The sequence below is a fragment of the Kwoniella europaea genome, chromosome 1 (genome assembly GCF_036810445.1).
Source record: "Kwoniella europaea PYCC6329 chromosome 1, complete sequence".
Lineage (NCBI taxonomy): Eukaryota > Fungi > Basidiomycota > Tremellomycetes > Tremellales > Cryptococcaceae > Kwoniella > Kwoniella europaea.
Genome location: NC_089487.1, coordinates 575537 through 590161, shown reverse-complemented (window position 1 = coordinate 590161; position 14625 = coordinate 575537). Strand labels below are relative to the sequence as shown.

At 43.5% G+C, this 14625-nt stretch overlaps 8 protein-coding genes across 8 annotated transcripts; 4 read left to right on the top strand and 4 right to left on the bottom strand.

Annotated features, from left to right (window-relative positions):
- Window positions 1-327: 327 nt before the first annotated feature.
- V865_000220 (uncharacterized protein) lies at window positions 328-1739 on the bottom strand (the record flags this gene model as incomplete). Its single annotated transcript, XM_066224052.1, has 6 exons — window positions 328-396; window positions 492-583; window positions 661-727; window positions 823-947; window positions 1162-1528; window positions 1689-1739. 6 exons carry the CDS (start codon window positions 1737-1739, stop codon window positions 328-330), a joined length of 771 nt encoding a protein of 256 aa, XP_066080149.1.
- A 491-nt stretch (window positions 1740-2230) lies between these two features.
- V865_000219 (uncharacterized protein) lies at window positions 2231-2644 on the top strand (the record flags this gene model as incomplete). Its single annotated transcript, XM_066224051.1, has 2 exons — window positions 2231-2387; window positions 2502-2644. The coding sequence occupies 2 exons, from the start codon at window positions 2231-2233 to the stop codon at window positions 2642-2644; spliced, it is 300 nt and encodes a 99-aa protein (XP_066080148.1).
- A 40-nt stretch (window positions 2645-2684) lies between these two features.
- On the top strand, window positions 2685-4434 carry V865_000218 (uncharacterized protein; the record flags this gene model as incomplete). Its single annotated transcript, XM_066224050.1, has 2 exons — window positions 2685-3062; window positions 3190-4434. 2 exons carry the CDS (start codon window positions 2685-2687, stop codon window positions 4432-4434), a joined length of 1623 nt encoding a protein of 540 aa, XP_066080147.1.
- Window positions 4435-4690: 256 nt separating this feature from the next.
- On the bottom strand, window positions 4691-6076 carry V865_000217 (uncharacterized protein; the record flags this gene model as incomplete). The annotated part of the gene is made up of 3 exons (XM_066224049.1): window positions 4691-4792; window positions 4993-5498; window positions 5674-6076. The coding sequence occupies 3 exons, from the start codon at window positions 6074-6076 to the stop codon at window positions 4691-4693; spliced, it is 1011 nt and encodes a 336-aa protein (XP_066080146.1).
- Window positions 6077-6425: 349 nt separating this feature from the next.
- V865_000216 (peptidyl-prolyl cis-trans isomerase B) lies at window positions 6426-7641 on the top strand (the record flags this gene model as incomplete). The annotated part of the gene is made up of 9 exons (XM_066224048.1): window positions 6426-6530; window positions 6586-6650; window positions 6715-6834; window positions 6928-6991; window positions 7071-7119; window positions 7184-7221; window positions 7282-7326; window positions 7408-7521; window positions 7579-7641. 9 exons carry the CDS (start codon window positions 6426-6428, stop codon window positions 7639-7641), a joined length of 663 nt encoding a protein of 220 aa, XP_066080145.1.
- Window positions 7642-7931: 290 nt separating this feature from the next.
- V865_000215 (uncharacterized protein) lies at window positions 7932-8135 on the top strand (the record flags this gene model as incomplete). Its single annotated transcript, XM_066224047.1, has 1 exon — window positions 7932-8135. The coding sequence occupies one exon, from the start codon at window positions 7932-7934 to the stop codon at window positions 8133-8135; it is 204 nt and encodes a 67-aa protein (XP_066080144.1).
- A 456-nt stretch (window positions 8136-8591) lies between these two features.
- V865_000214 (uncharacterized protein) lies at window positions 8592-11587 on the bottom strand (the record flags this gene model as incomplete). Its single annotated transcript, XM_066224046.1, has 10 exons — window positions 8592-8749; window positions 8816-9376; window positions 9458-9574; window positions 9642-9766; window positions 9846-10004; window positions 10079-10313; window positions 10425-10579; window positions 10646-10781; window positions 10848-11056; window positions 11145-11587. 10 exons carry the CDS (start codon window positions 11585-11587, stop codon window positions 8592-8594), a joined length of 2298 nt encoding a protein of 765 aa, XP_066080143.1.
- Window positions 11588-11962: 375 nt separating this feature from the next.
- On the bottom strand, window positions 11963-14321 carry V865_000213 (uncharacterized protein; the record flags this gene model as incomplete). The annotated part of the gene is made up of 4 exons (XM_066224045.1): window positions 11963-13051; window positions 13135-13336; window positions 13410-13750; window positions 13959-14321. The coding sequence occupies 4 exons, from the start codon at window positions 14319-14321 to the stop codon at window positions 11963-11965; spliced, it is 1995 nt and encodes a 664-aa protein (XP_066080142.1).
- Window positions 14322-14625: the final 304 nt, after the last annotated feature.

Sequence of the window (14625 nt, the reverse complement as noted above, 5' to 3'; positions counted from 1 at the left end):
TCGACTTCTACTTGGAGTCATTTTGGTTTTAAGATGATTTCTCACTTCGGTTCTTGTTCGTATACGGTACGGTACGAAGCTTTTATGTTGTTGATTAGGGGTCAATAACAAGATGCCAATCTATGCAGACAGATGAGAATATGATATATTCATCATACTGTGCAGCGATGGAGGACGAGCAATATTTCGTAAGATACATTCAACATACATTGATAGGGGCTTCAGATCGATTTGTCATTTCTATCCATTTAGTTTAAAGAAAGATAGCTGGTGATGTCTCAGGTAGACAGACCCGTTGATTGACGTGTATTGTAGGATGGGATTTTTCTACCAAGGTACAGGTCTACCATCTAATGGTTTACCTTTATTCTTCCTGACCTTCTCTAATTGTTTGGCCTAGATAGGGAAAGAACATAACGTTAAGATCAAGATCAAGATCATCTTTGGTAGGAAGATAATCAAATTGGTCCAAGGGTGAAACTCAAACTCACTTTTTTATTACCTATTTGTACAGTATCGATCTTGCCGTATTTATCATCTTTGATCTTTGTCAACCTGATAGGTCTATTACCGACGTATTTGCCTGATGGCATCATGTAGTGTTCGTCATAATCAGCTCAGCACACCAAACACAGATGAAAAGACAAGTAAAAAACCCACCATCCATCTCTTTCCATGCTTTCAAGAAATCTTCAGGATCTTTGAAAGCTATAAAACCGTATTTTGCCTGTGGTATGGGTACCAGAGCTCGATCATTAGCAATCAAATTCAAAGACACTTATCATTCATGATCGGTTCTCTCTTGGTCCGCTCGAAACTCACCTTCAGACTTAATCTATCCCTTACGACTTTACATTTACAATAACTTGGGTATTTACCGAATGCCTCGTCCAATGTACGTTCGTTGACATCGTTGGAAACGTCCCCTACGAAGAGACGGAACCATTCTGGGGTAATAGTAGAGCCAGTCAGTATAGCGTCGGTAATAAAGGATAGAAGATAGAAGATAGAAGATAGTTATATTTCTTTTCCACAAAATAGATCAATCTGTTAAAAATGGTATCGGTAATGAATCGCTTGTGCTTGTGCTTGTCTTCCTCTTCAGATTCAATGAGGCGAAGAGTATCAAAAGAATGGTCGAGTCTCAGTAAAGTCACTCACTAGGATCCCAATCTACCAAAGTCGGATCTTCCCAAGTCCTTCCATTCCCTTTCCTAATAACCGTTTCCCTCTTTTGACCTTGTACCGGTATGTCAGCCTTTTTACCTTTCCCTTTATCTTTGTTATCCTTATCTGTCGTGTTGGCTAAGTCGGTAGATGCAGATGGGTCATAGTCGTAAGCTGACGATTGGTTTAGGAAATCGGTATCGTAGACTGGTTGAAATTGCCCTGGTTGAGCTGCTGCGTACACTGGTTGACCACCACCTCCTGCACCATATCCGTAGGCTGCTGAAGAACTGGAAGTAGATGAAGGGGTACCGAGGGCGGCTGATATTTGATCAGGGGTGTATCCTTGTTGAGCGTAATACTATTAGTGCAACGTCTGATTAGTTACATGTCTTTGTGCTACCGACAGAATGGGAAAAAGGGAAGAACTCACCGCTGCCCACTTTATATCATGAAACGACAGAAGACCACTCCAGTTAGCTGTCACTCACCAGGATGATAGTATCAGAAGATACACTCACAGCTGCAGCTTGTTCCTCTGGAGTATAATTGTATCCACCCTGAGCGGACATCATGAACCTTTTTCTGCACGAGAGAGGGGTAAGGGGTATGGGGTATATTCACCTTTTGTTATGTAGTGGGAGTTGGACAGTCTTTGATCACCTTCGTATGATTCGAATGTCAATTAAGGTGTTATTGAACGAAGTAACGAATAGACAGAAATATGGATGAAAAAAGAAAGAAAGAAAGGATTGATGATGGACGAATGATGTTTTGGTTGTTGCCGTTTCGAGTAAAATCCATCACCTACGTTCGACACCGGGTTTATATCATCATTGATGTTGATGTTGACACATCCAGTCATACATAGTCTACCATATATATAACATCGAAGACCGGAACAGACCAATCAAGCAGCACAAGCAAAATGAGAGTTTCAAGGTGAAGAAACACACTTTCACATACATACGAAGACTGCTCAGCAGAAGGTCAAATCAATCTCTGATCGAACTACTTCGGTACATCCCTTCCGGATCGCTTTCGACGATACCTTCAACCCAAGATGAATCTCAGTGATGTACTGGGTATAACGGAAGGTATAGTTGAACCGGATCCATATCTGCAATATCAACCAAACTTTGCATATACCTTACCTATCCAATTGTTGGTCAATGGAATTACATTTACACTATTATGTGTGTTGTTGATACATCTCTTATGTGAGTTGTCTCTTGCTCTATTCTCCCTACTACTCATTCCTGCATCTTTCGTGCAAAGGATTAATTACATCATCATCGACAAATGCTAATTCATAACCTACCATATCACCGTAGTCACAACGCAATACCACTATCCCCTCGCTCCTTTGAATTACATCCTCCAACTACTCTCTATCCTCACCGTCCTGATATCAGTGATAATCAAGATCGTCGTTATCCTCCAACACTCAGCCAAATCCGCTGATACAACACTCTAGCCATTTACTAATCTATGATTATACTCTATTTGTTTGTGATATGTATATAGGTCCACTAGCAATAGCATCATCAGCATTGGTATTCTCCGCCCTCTCGCCCCATCAAACAGTATTAGACATATCCGACGCGATTCGAAACGTATTCAACTCGACTCTGTTGTTGATCTTCACCATCTCCCTGGTCATATGGGGTTTCTTCGTCAACCGAAGACGAGCATGGAGGTTTGATGGTGGTACAGCAGTATTCGGATTCGGGTCATTGCTCCTTGCGGCCATTTCTACAAGTTTCAATTTCGTTGCGGTCGCTGAAGATGGGATCGACTGGTTACAGCATTTACTATTCGCTGCTGTATTGTGGCAGATCTGGTTAGGATGGTGGTGGTGGGTTGGTAGTGGGATGGGTATAGGGGAGGTTGAGGTAAGTTTTTTGTCCCTCTTTCCCATCATACCCGTCTTTGATTGAAGCTCTTGATCAAGTCATGTATCTATTTTTTGATTTTCATCCAATTGACACAATCTTATAATTTATTTTTTTCGCTCCGTAGGATATCATGGAACGTGCCGAACGGAAAAAACGCAAAGCTGCCAAAGCCGCCTCTCGAGCTAGATCAGCAGCTTCCGGTTCAGGAGGGGCAAACAATGCCAATGGTGCTAATAGACTACGAGCGACCTCATTATCTGGTATAGCAGATAATTTCACATCTGGAGTAACTTCTATCCTCAAGACATCTACCAGAGTAGCAAGTCATGCTTCGGGAACTCTGACCCGGCGGAATACAGCTAGGGATAGGGATAGGGATAGGGAGAACAATGATGATCATCTCGCTGAATCTGGTGCGATCGAATTAGATGACCTAAACCAGAATCAAAATCGATCAACCCAACAACAACAACAACATGTGGAATTTGATTCGATAGCTCTTGGAAATGAAAATGAAGGATCTCTTACGAACTCTCATTCCCGCGCTAGACAAGGTCAAACTTCCACCACATCCGAAACTTCTTCTACATCCGCTACACCCTCTTTACATCCTCCTAAAAATCTCTCTCAGCTATTATCATTCCCTACTACACTGTTGGTAATTTATCTGAGAAAGTTACGTAAAGCTCATGAAGAAGCTACCAAGCAGCAAGCTCTAGCTAGAGCCGAAAGGAGACAGAGGGTATTCCATGAGGCTTCTCCACCACCTCAGAATAGAGAAGGTAGTAGAAGGAATTCCACGAATCCCAATGCGAATGCGATAAGGTATGAGAGGGGGATAGAAGAAGGTGGGGTTGACGATATAGGTTGGGGATTGGGTAGGTTCGGGATTAGAGAACATGAAGAATCTGCTAGAAGACTTAGACAGGCTGGGGAAAGGTTGAATGAAGAGAGGTTGTTGGGTGGGACTGCTGGTGGGAATGGAAATGAAAATGAACCGAGTGGAAGTAGAAGAGGAAGTAGATCAAGATCAAGGGAAGATACCCCTTCGCAAGTGCAGGTACAAGAATCAGATGTACCTCAGCGGTTGAAGGAAGTAGAAAATACGAGAGATCAAAGTGAAAGACTTCAAGTACAGCGTCAAACGCAAGCTTCAGGCCAGGAAGAAGGTGAATGGGAAGATATAGATTCATCCAATTCATCTTCAGACGTTAATGCTCGGAATAGTAATAGGAGAAGGAATAGATTGACAAGGGGTAATAATCAAGATACCAATGGGAATAGGAATGATGATACGCGTGCAGGATCGGGATGGAGTTGGTGGGGTCCATTAAGGGATTGGAGATTGAATGATAGGTCGGCATTTTGATACGTTGGGTTCTATGAATGAATGTACTAGGTAAATTTGTATGTACAGTATGATACTGTTTGTTTTAGCTTGATGTAATGTCATATTCTATATGCATAACCACACTTTAGGTAATGGACGGAAAATAATGATATATGAATCTTCTTGAGATCTGGTGGGGTTTATACTTATACAACAGATGATAGGTTCTACATTTACTGTACATACTGAGACTGGATTTGGTTAAAGACGAGGTGGAAAATCGTAGAGAAGGAATCTACTTGGACTTGTTCTTCCCGTTTCCCTTCTTCTCTTCATCTTTATCCTTTTTGGAGAATAACTTGGATTGTAAAGCTTCGAAATCTGCATCGCTTATGTCCTACCATGGCAGAGGAAGGGTATATCATCAGCTGTGTCACTGTGTTTCGTTTCATATGATTTTCAGATGATAGTCCTGTTTCGACTTTCGGCAATTAACACCATATGATACCCTCCATCCATCGTTTTATTGTATCATGTATATGCCATCTACTCCAATTCTTTGACATCTTCCGGGGAAGAGCAGAAGTAATCACTCACTGGCATTTGTCCATTCTTCTCTCCCTTCTTCCCCTTCTTAGCCTTCTTAGCGGTTCGTTCCTCTTCGATCTTCCTATACTTCTCTTCCAAAGCATCCAACCCATTCTCCCTATCACGTTGTCTTTTCAATATCAAAGCTGCCAATCCCCCTTCCCCTTCCCCTTCCCCTTCCCCTTTCTCTTCCTGTTTGTCTGACATCCTTTTACCTTTCTCTCCATTACCATAGAATTCCTCCCACACACCCAATTCTCTGGCCTGCTTCTCAGCTTCCTTCGCAGCTTTCTCACCTGCTTTACGTCGTTTTTCCTTCGCTTTGAGATCGGTTGATGTCTTTTCCCATCTATCGGTCGATTCCAGCTCGCCTGATCTGATGAGTGAATTGATTATTTGAATGAATCGATCTTCGTCAGTGTAGCTTGAATGGGGGATGTAGTTTAGGATGGTAGGGAGAGATCCTTTGGAGGATTTGTATGATGAAATTAGGTCGGATTTCTCTTCGGATGAATCTGTTGTGGGACAATATGTAGATCAGCGTACTGTCTATTACTTGTGAAAGTATGGCATGGAGAAAAGGAAGTTGAGTGATGGCTGAAATAATACAGTATATCTCTGTTGTGTTTGATCCTGTAAAGTGAATATAGGGAACTGGACTCAAAATAAACCCGACTTCACTCAACTCACTCTGATATTTCTCCTTATCCTCATCCAGTATCTTCCTATCTACCCTCTTAAACAGCCCCTCAAAGTACGCTTCCCACCCTCCTTCCATATCCCCTACCGATTCAAACTTATCATCCGTCTTACCCGTCTGATCATACCTCTTCTTACTCTTCTCGTCACTCAATATCGTATAGGCGAAACCGATCCTCTGAAATTTCTTATTCAGCTCTTCTTTCTCTTTATCATCGTGCTTATGGGAATGTTTATCCGGATGATACTGAAGTGCAAGTTTCCTATAGGCCTTTCGGATCTCTTCTTGGGTAGCTGAAGAAGGAAGGTTGAGGGCTTCGTATAGGATCGTCTGGGGGGAGGAAGAGTTGAGGGAGTCCGGGAAGAATGTGTATATAGGGTCGGAGTCGTCCATTTTGGGTGTGATTGTATTTCGGAATAAGACAAGTATGAGAAAGAGGAGGGTGTATAAGGAAGATCGAATTAGAAGAGTATCTGAGTGCTATTTTATACCCTTGAACATGAACATTACGATGGCTGACATTGACATTTTCAAAATCACTTCGACGCGTCGCGTGCACAGACCCATGCCCACCTTTGAATATTACCCCTTTGGGTAACTCAACTTGCCTTGACTCGACCTCCACGTTCACAACTCACTTCCTACAGAGAAAGACTACTGCGATTGACTGGATTTTACCTTTGTCTCGCATCTATCTCTTCATCTCGAGCATACAGCTTCCATTCATCTTGAGATAAACATAATGGCCAGATTATCCCTCTTGCCCATCCTAGCCGCTGTCCTTGCTGCCCTCCTCTTCATCATCGAAAGTGCAGATGCAGCCAAAGGTCCAGTCATCACCAACAAGGTTAGCTGCAATTCCCGACTGGTGCGAAGATCAAGCTGACTGATTTCCAAAACAGGTCTACTTCGATGTTGAGCATGGAGGTAAACCCCTCGGTAGGGTAGTGATGGGTCTATACGGAAAGTGAGTCAACTACAATTGAATCAGATGATGAGGTGTTAAGCTGACAACGGTCTGATGTTCGTAGAACCGTCCCCAAGACAGTAGAGAACTTCCGAGCATTATGTACGGGTAAGACTGCCGATGGTGAGGAGTTGGGGTATGGATATCAAGGATCCTCTTTTCATAGAATCATCAAGAATTTCATGTGAGTGTGGGCCATCTAGAGTAATTCGGAATGTACATGATTGCCTATGGGAGATTGGAGATGGGCAGAGCTGATAAAGTTGTATATGTATAGGATTCAAGGTGGTGATTTCACCAAAGGTGATGGTACGGGTGGTAAATCCATCTACGGCAACAAGGTGGGTGCCTCTCCCTCAGCTGACGTTGTCCTCAGTTCGTCGGATTCACAAGCTAATACAATACTGCAAATTCTCACAGTTTGAAGATGAGAACTTCAAATTAAGACACACCGGTCCTGGTGTACTCTGTATGTGATAGCCTATCACCCTCTTATATAGCTGTACGATCATACTGAAGTAGTGTGTATATAGCCATGGCTAATGCTGGTAGAGATACCAATGGATCTCAAGTGAGTTGTCGTTTTGATTCACAGATAGTGAAGTAACTCAACTGACACCGATCCAATCAGTTCTTCATCTGTACTATCAAGACTTCATGGTTGGATGGTAAACACGTGAGTATCCATATCCAGGTCACACCATAGTTCCCTTTATAGGACATGTCAACCCAAGGTGCTAATCTCTTGTCCATTTAGGTCGTCTTCGGCCACGTCATCGAAGGTATGGACGTAGTCTACGCCATGGAGGGCGTCAAGACTGCTCGAGGTGATAAACCAACCGAACAAGTCACGATCGTCGCTTCAGGAGAGGTGAGCTTTTTGTTTTCTCCTGGGAGTGGTCAAGCTAACAATGGAGTTGTTATTTAGTTACCAATTGAACATGAGACGGATGAAGAAGGCAATCAGGTACCTTTCCGTGTTGAATTATAATTTTCCATCTAAAAACAGCGGTAGGCTGGACGTGGGCGGGATGTCAAAACAAAATACAAGAGAATAAATTCTGAAGCTATGCATTTTTTTTTACATTTTTATCTTTATATCACCTATTCGATTGGACATCAACTTACATTACGAATACGATCGCTCACTCACTCATACCTACTCACCTTAAACCCCCAACATCGCGCGTACCTATCAAACAACAAAACCAACAGGACGAAGATGATGTAGTCCCAATCACCACCACCGAGGAAGACAATACTGCCTCGGAAGAACACACAATGGACGAACCTGATTCCGACCTCGATCTACTTGAAAGTTACCCTACACTCTCATCACCTTTGAAATACTTGATATTGTTGGTTGGTTTCCTGGTTATCCCCGTAGGTCTAGGAGTATATTTCTATGGAGGTGGTAAAGAGAGATTGGCAAAATTGAAAAGTAAAAATAAAGGTTATGAGAAAGTTGAGAGTGAACGTGTTTAAGCTAGATATTTATCTTGTATGCTGCTAAGAGAAAGGGATGTATTGCTTGGTTGCTCCGTACCACAGGATACCATATCAGTACAGTTGATTATAGTCATGATCATCAAATTTCATTCATTTAATGTAGTACTATACAGCAATGGAATTCCAACGTATTTGGCAAGTGACTATACTATTCATTCGAAATGATTATGACGTCGAGGTCAGTATGTACAATATGATACTAATTTATGCTAACGCTACACAAAATACAAAGAACATATTTTGAATTCGAACAAGTACAAGTGAACAACCGATTCAACAGATTTAGAGAGATCATCTATGTCCATTATACTAAAACTAAATATATAGTTAGAGAATTTCGAATCAATCGATAGACCTCATCGACTTTTCACGTCGGATCTTAAGAGAAATAATATCATGAACTTGCTTGTAAATTATCAGTTTCACCTCCACCTATGGCATATTCTGATTCCCAGGCTGTGATGACGGTCCACTTTGATCATTGGAAGGACTACCAGATCGAGAAGAAGTTTGAGATCGAGCTGATGGCTGAATTGCTCCACCACTTTGTTGTATACTTGAGGATGGAGCAACACCTACATCTTGACCAGCTTGCGGAGTCGAAGCCTCTCCGCCACCACCCTGTTCCTCATGTTACAGTTGCGTTTCTAACATACCACCAAGCTGTAGTGTCCCTCCTCCACTGGATGCAGCTCCGCCAGAAGCAGATAACTCCTGAATAGGATTGAGTGGTACCCTCCTTCTCGGAGTTGGCACAGCCACGTATCCTTCTGGTTTCTGCGGCGGAGAATATGTCCTTCCGGAACTCGCATATCCAGTAGTAACAGGTTCTTCTTCTTCCTCTTGTCCCTCATGTCCTTCCTGTCCCCGCTGTACGGCAGATGAGATCTGTCGTGGACTCGAGGAACTGCCGGATGGATGAGGGGGAGTCTGGAGCAATTCCGATTCTTCCGTCTCATTGGGCGAGACAAGATATCTGGAGTCGATATTATGCCCGGGGGGTGAACGATAGTCCCTCCTCTCAGGAGTTATGGGCATGCTATGAGGGATAGGAGATCCTGAATCTTCAGGAGGAGGAGTGATCTCTTGAGGTGACTCGTATATGGGTCCTTCTTTGGGGAGAAATCCAGGCTCAGGAATGGGAGGCAGGTCGATAGCATCCCATGGTGATTCGGAAACTTTCGGGAGATTGGTTTGTTGAAGAACAAAGTCCGGTACTGCAGCGGTGTATGATGTTAAATATCCAGTCAATAAAGGCTAACCGAAAAATTATGATTACAAATGGTCTGTTCACTCACAAGCTGAATTACTCAATACTTGTAATGCACTACCAGGCATTAAGTGGAGTTGATTCCATGGTGCGAGATTCTTCTTTCGGACTCTTCCTGACCAATTCGAGAACTTGTCAATGAAGGCTAGTCATTAAAGTCAGACGACAAGTTAGTGGAGTGTACTGTCTGAGGTGTTTTCGAGGGTACGTACGAGCTGGAACAGGCTGAGCGGCGAACCATATTTCGAATTCTGCCCAATCTCTATATCGCCCAGATAAGTCCGCTTTTAATTGTTCATCCGAATATCCGAGATAGCTGACATCATTATTAACAGAACTGGAATAGGTTTAGGTCCGGTCAGTGCCACTTCTGATTGATACAGATGCAACAGTATTAAAGAGGACTTAGGATTTACCGAGGTCGAGTCCGTAATGCAAACTGCTGAATTTTCCTATTGAATAATCTCTTCATCCGCAGATAAGCCGAGGTATCTCGAACAGCTTTGTATTCATCTTCAACCAACATGTTTTGGTACATTGGGATTTTCTGGAAACGTTTGATGTTCTGGTTCATACTTTAGTACAATGAAAAATCAATCAGTACAGCGGTACTCCAGACATGAGTATATAGGTCAGGAGAAAAAGTCACCTTAGCTGTAATGAATGCATGGCATCCAATAGTGTGATTCCATCCGCATTGTGCAGAACATAGTATCCATATCTGATCTCACCCCAGTTACCCGAAACGATATTGACTTTGACCACAAGAGACAACTGTGGCGGATCGTTCAAGAGTGCGTAAGCGAGAGAAGGATGATCATGAAGGGTTTCCGGTGGGGGCGTGTAGTGATGGGGTCGGCGATGGAGAAAATCGCTGATGCGGTCTATGTGAGCGACAATCAGGTTAGATTCGAATGAAACGAAAGGCAAGAAGATAAAGAAAAATTTGTCAGGCCATCGAGCAGCTTGCACCACTGACGCTCAGCAATACTCACCCTTAATCTCCTTCAGACTGATCCTCTTCCTTGATTTCCGGAATCTACAACCCAGAAATTTATCGGGTCCTACCTGTCCCTCGGACTGAATGTAGTATTCGATCAGAGGATTTGCGGTGATTCTTTGGTGAGAGTCAATCGATGCGGCATCTAGTCTAGTAATGTCATGATCTATCAGAGCTGATCGGGTGAGTCAATCTAAATTTGTCGATGGGACTTACTGACTTGGTGATGTGTTTGGCGAATCACTAACACCAGTATCTGTCGACCACGGTGTAGCTTCTCCGGAAGGTACTAGAGAAGTTTCCACGCTGATGGGAGGAGAGAATGGCATATCTCCCAAATTCCTTCCTGCATCTGACAAGGCATCGATATGAGCTGTGTACCTCTCAACATAAAAGTAGCGGAGGAACTGTAGCTCACTCGTACAATAAGGTACATCACAAGTCTTCCAATGATTCCTCACTTCGTCCCATACTTCAATCCAAGTCTTCTTTGTTACTTCAAGTAAAGGTCTACCGAATCCATACTTGTGGCAGCGTATTTTGAAATAAGCTTGCATAGGTTTGGAAGATGTTTGGGCGAAGTTCACTCGATCTTGATGTATCGGGAGATATGTATATATCCATTCCCTAATATCCAAACGATAGATCAGTTAAATCTCCCTTATCAAGATGGTATGTTCGATGTACTTTACTCGAATTAGCAATATAAACTCACATGAAATGGGATGGTAATTGGTTGAATTTCCTTTTCGGCGGTTCATCAACTATCCATTTATTTCTATCCCTTGGATTCTTGTACCAGCTACGTATCGGAGGTTCATAGGCCGTGATGGAAGAGAGAGGTCGATATATGAAGTTTGTGAAATGTAGTGTACAAGAAGGTAAATCTGGCGTGGACATCACTCTGACATCGGATATATGACATTGGGCAAAGAACTCCTCGGTGTTTGATGCGAATTCGATTGGTCGCTCTGACAGCTCAGAAGGTAAATAAGGCGCAGACCGACGTCTACCGACTCTGACTGCAGAGGGAATTCGTACTCGGGTATGATCAGTAAGATCCGATTCTGACCCCCTTCTGACTAATGGGGTGTGAAGGGCTGAATCGATGGTTCGAACGGTAAGGTGAGCTGGCTCAGGAGGTTGTTCGGGGTCCATCGTTGTCTAGCGGCCATTAGCCAGTATTAGGTCAAAGAGAAAGAGCGACTGTGTAGGTGAATCGTGATGTTGTAGCTAATCAGGAGTGATATTTACAAGAGTGTCAAGGTTTGATGAAGGGTGAAGAACAGGAGGAAGGAAAAGGGATTAGATAAGCGAGATGTGTGTTGGTGTTTGTTCGTTGATGTGATGTACGTGTGTGTTGACGGCTTGATGGTCCGTGCGCAGTGTCAGAATCAAGGTAAAGTACTTCCCATCATACATCATAGACACACGCGAGTAGATCAGATCAGATCAGATAACATATCGTATCTGATACATCCTCCTGTCCTGGTACGACCAGACAGTATACATCTCGAGATGGACCTTCTATAATCATATCCTATTCTCACTCCTCGCGCCAACACCAACAACTTCACTTCCTTCACTCTCTGCCCTTCCTCTCCTGGGTACAGGTCTACCATACATCATCTCATTCGCACCTCTTGTCGAGTTGGTATGGGGGTTCATCATAGATGCAGATGGAGTTTCCCCGTACGAAGCTAGACTCTCACCTCTTATCGTACTTCCTCCCGTTACAGTCGAACTATTTCCCACTGTTGATCCACCATTCACTATCGTAGATCCCATCGAAATCACCGATCCCGATCCCAAACCTGAGCCACCATTTGGGAATATCGGCGGAACAAGTGAATCACTCATACTGGTATTGGTATTCGTTCGTAATCTCGATAATGGTACATTCTCTTGTCCATCATGACCATCACCTTCTTCTTCATCGATCTTATCTCTATCTTTGTAATTGAGATTTTGATAGACATCTCCACTATTCTGTCTTGACAGCCGATCATTCTCGTTTGGGTACTGATTCAAACTCAACAATCCTAAATTAGCCGATGCTCTCCAACCTCTGCGTCTATATCTTCCAGATTGACTCAAACTAGGTCCTCTCTGTAAACCACCGGTCGACCCAGATCCGGACTTCTGAATAATGTGGGTGGGTGAATTCTTGATAGGTGAATTGGAATTGTTAGAAGGTAAAGGTAATTGAGATTCGATCTCAATCTGATTCAATCTCCATCTAACTGCTTTGCCCAGACTCTCCACATTCTCTCTTACTTCCTCATCATGACTCTCTTTTTCCTGATCTGTAGCTATGGCAGTGAAGAACGAAGAATATCTAGCTTGGGTGGACAGAACCAACGACATTTGTAAGATCTTTGATAATTCCTGAGTGGTAGGTGGAGGATACGAATTGGGTATAATGGGTGAGGAAGTATTGGTATTCTTTGTGATTTGTGGGATTAGTCGGGGGAGTAAAGGAAGTAAGATATGTAAGAGGAAGCCGGATAGTAGTAAGTGACGGACGGGGATAGGTGATGTTGATGAGGTCTGATATGTTGAGGAACTTGTTGAAGGGAGATCACGAAGTTGTGTGAATGGGAGGAAAACTCCTTCTACGTACTATAGCATAAATCGAAACCATCAACATAATTTGATATTGGACAACTTTCCCAACCAGTGGATACGATAGTACTCGAACTTACGGGTAATACCTGCGCCCAGAAGAATATCCACACCTCTGCAGCTCTACTGACCACCTTTCCTTCTTCCAGCGTCTCAAACTTAGCTTTCAGAGTTAACATCCCAGAAGCTATGAATTCCCTTAGATCCGCCGTGAGAAGCGAGACTATTCGGGAAGGTGGATAACGCTGAGACGTCGATATGATATGAGAGTGACACAAGTGACTACATAAGATTGAGCAGCTTTGTCAGCAAACACCGGGTGGATACTGAAGTTAAACAAATTACTGCGACTCACTTCAAATCCTCTAAAGGTGTTTTGAGTGCACTACCCGCAAAGAGCGGTAAGACATGTACTGTCAATAGACTCCATGGACTATTAGGACTCGAATGAGCCATAGTCATGGACTCTGCTAACCTCCCACTTAGATCATATTGATGGTGCTGATGGTCTGTTAGAGGGGTACCATCTGGATAGACTACTATGCCCCCGGAGGAAGATTGGTTCGACACTGATGGTCTGGGTGAGGGATGTAGGTGGCTCGAAGAGGCGGTTGGATGTAGTGATGAAGAGGATCCTGAGATGGGTACGGGAGAGAGAGGTGGCAATGGTGGGAGGTGAGAGAGGGTAGAAGAAACCTGTAAGATTGCGTTGGAAAGTGATGGTGAGGGCATGTTAGCGAGTGCGATGATGTTATTCAGACTTAGATATCGAGAAGATATCATAAGGAATGAATAAAGAGTCGAGTGAATACCTGAGCATCTGCATCTCCTGGGCCTTTGATACCATATAACTAAACCTAGCACGCACAGGTATGAAAGGAACCACACCACCACGCCAACTCACCAATTTGTTATCATAAACCCCCGTGGCCGACCCTTTGGTACTCTGATATTTATGCGGACTGGGTATTCCAGGTAATCTTTTATCCTTTTCATTACCTTTACTAGGTACAGGAGGAGGAGGATAATCATCTCTGTTTCCCACACCTACTCCCGAAGAGGAACCACGACTTGCATAAGACACGTTTGAGTGCGTGGGAGAAGGCGGTAAGGCCGTTCGACGGGGCGAATACAGGTTGGAATAGGGGTTGGTAAGGTTCGTAGGTGTGCTAAGACCTTGTCCAGGGATTGGTTGTAGATTAGGTGAAGGAGGTCGGATAGAGAGGTTTGAGGGGCGCCGAAATGTTGGCGGACGCGAGGATTGCATCGTTGGAAATATGATCCGAGTCGTTCGTCTGAATTGGTAGTGATGAAGGTCTGTTTGATTCACATCCTCTATTAATCTTGAGGTGAATTCTGTATGATGCTATTTTGTGATCATTTACGTTGTTGTCACCATCATATTGACGTCGTTCACTTGTTCACTCAACGTTTCGAAAACATCAACAATCGGCACTCGACTGGCGTTGGCCGGTGCCCCACAGCACCACACAGCCCATATCGCATTACTTGTCAAGCATATTTTGTAGCCTATGCATCGTGTATAGAAGTCCTCCAATGTGGACGCAACG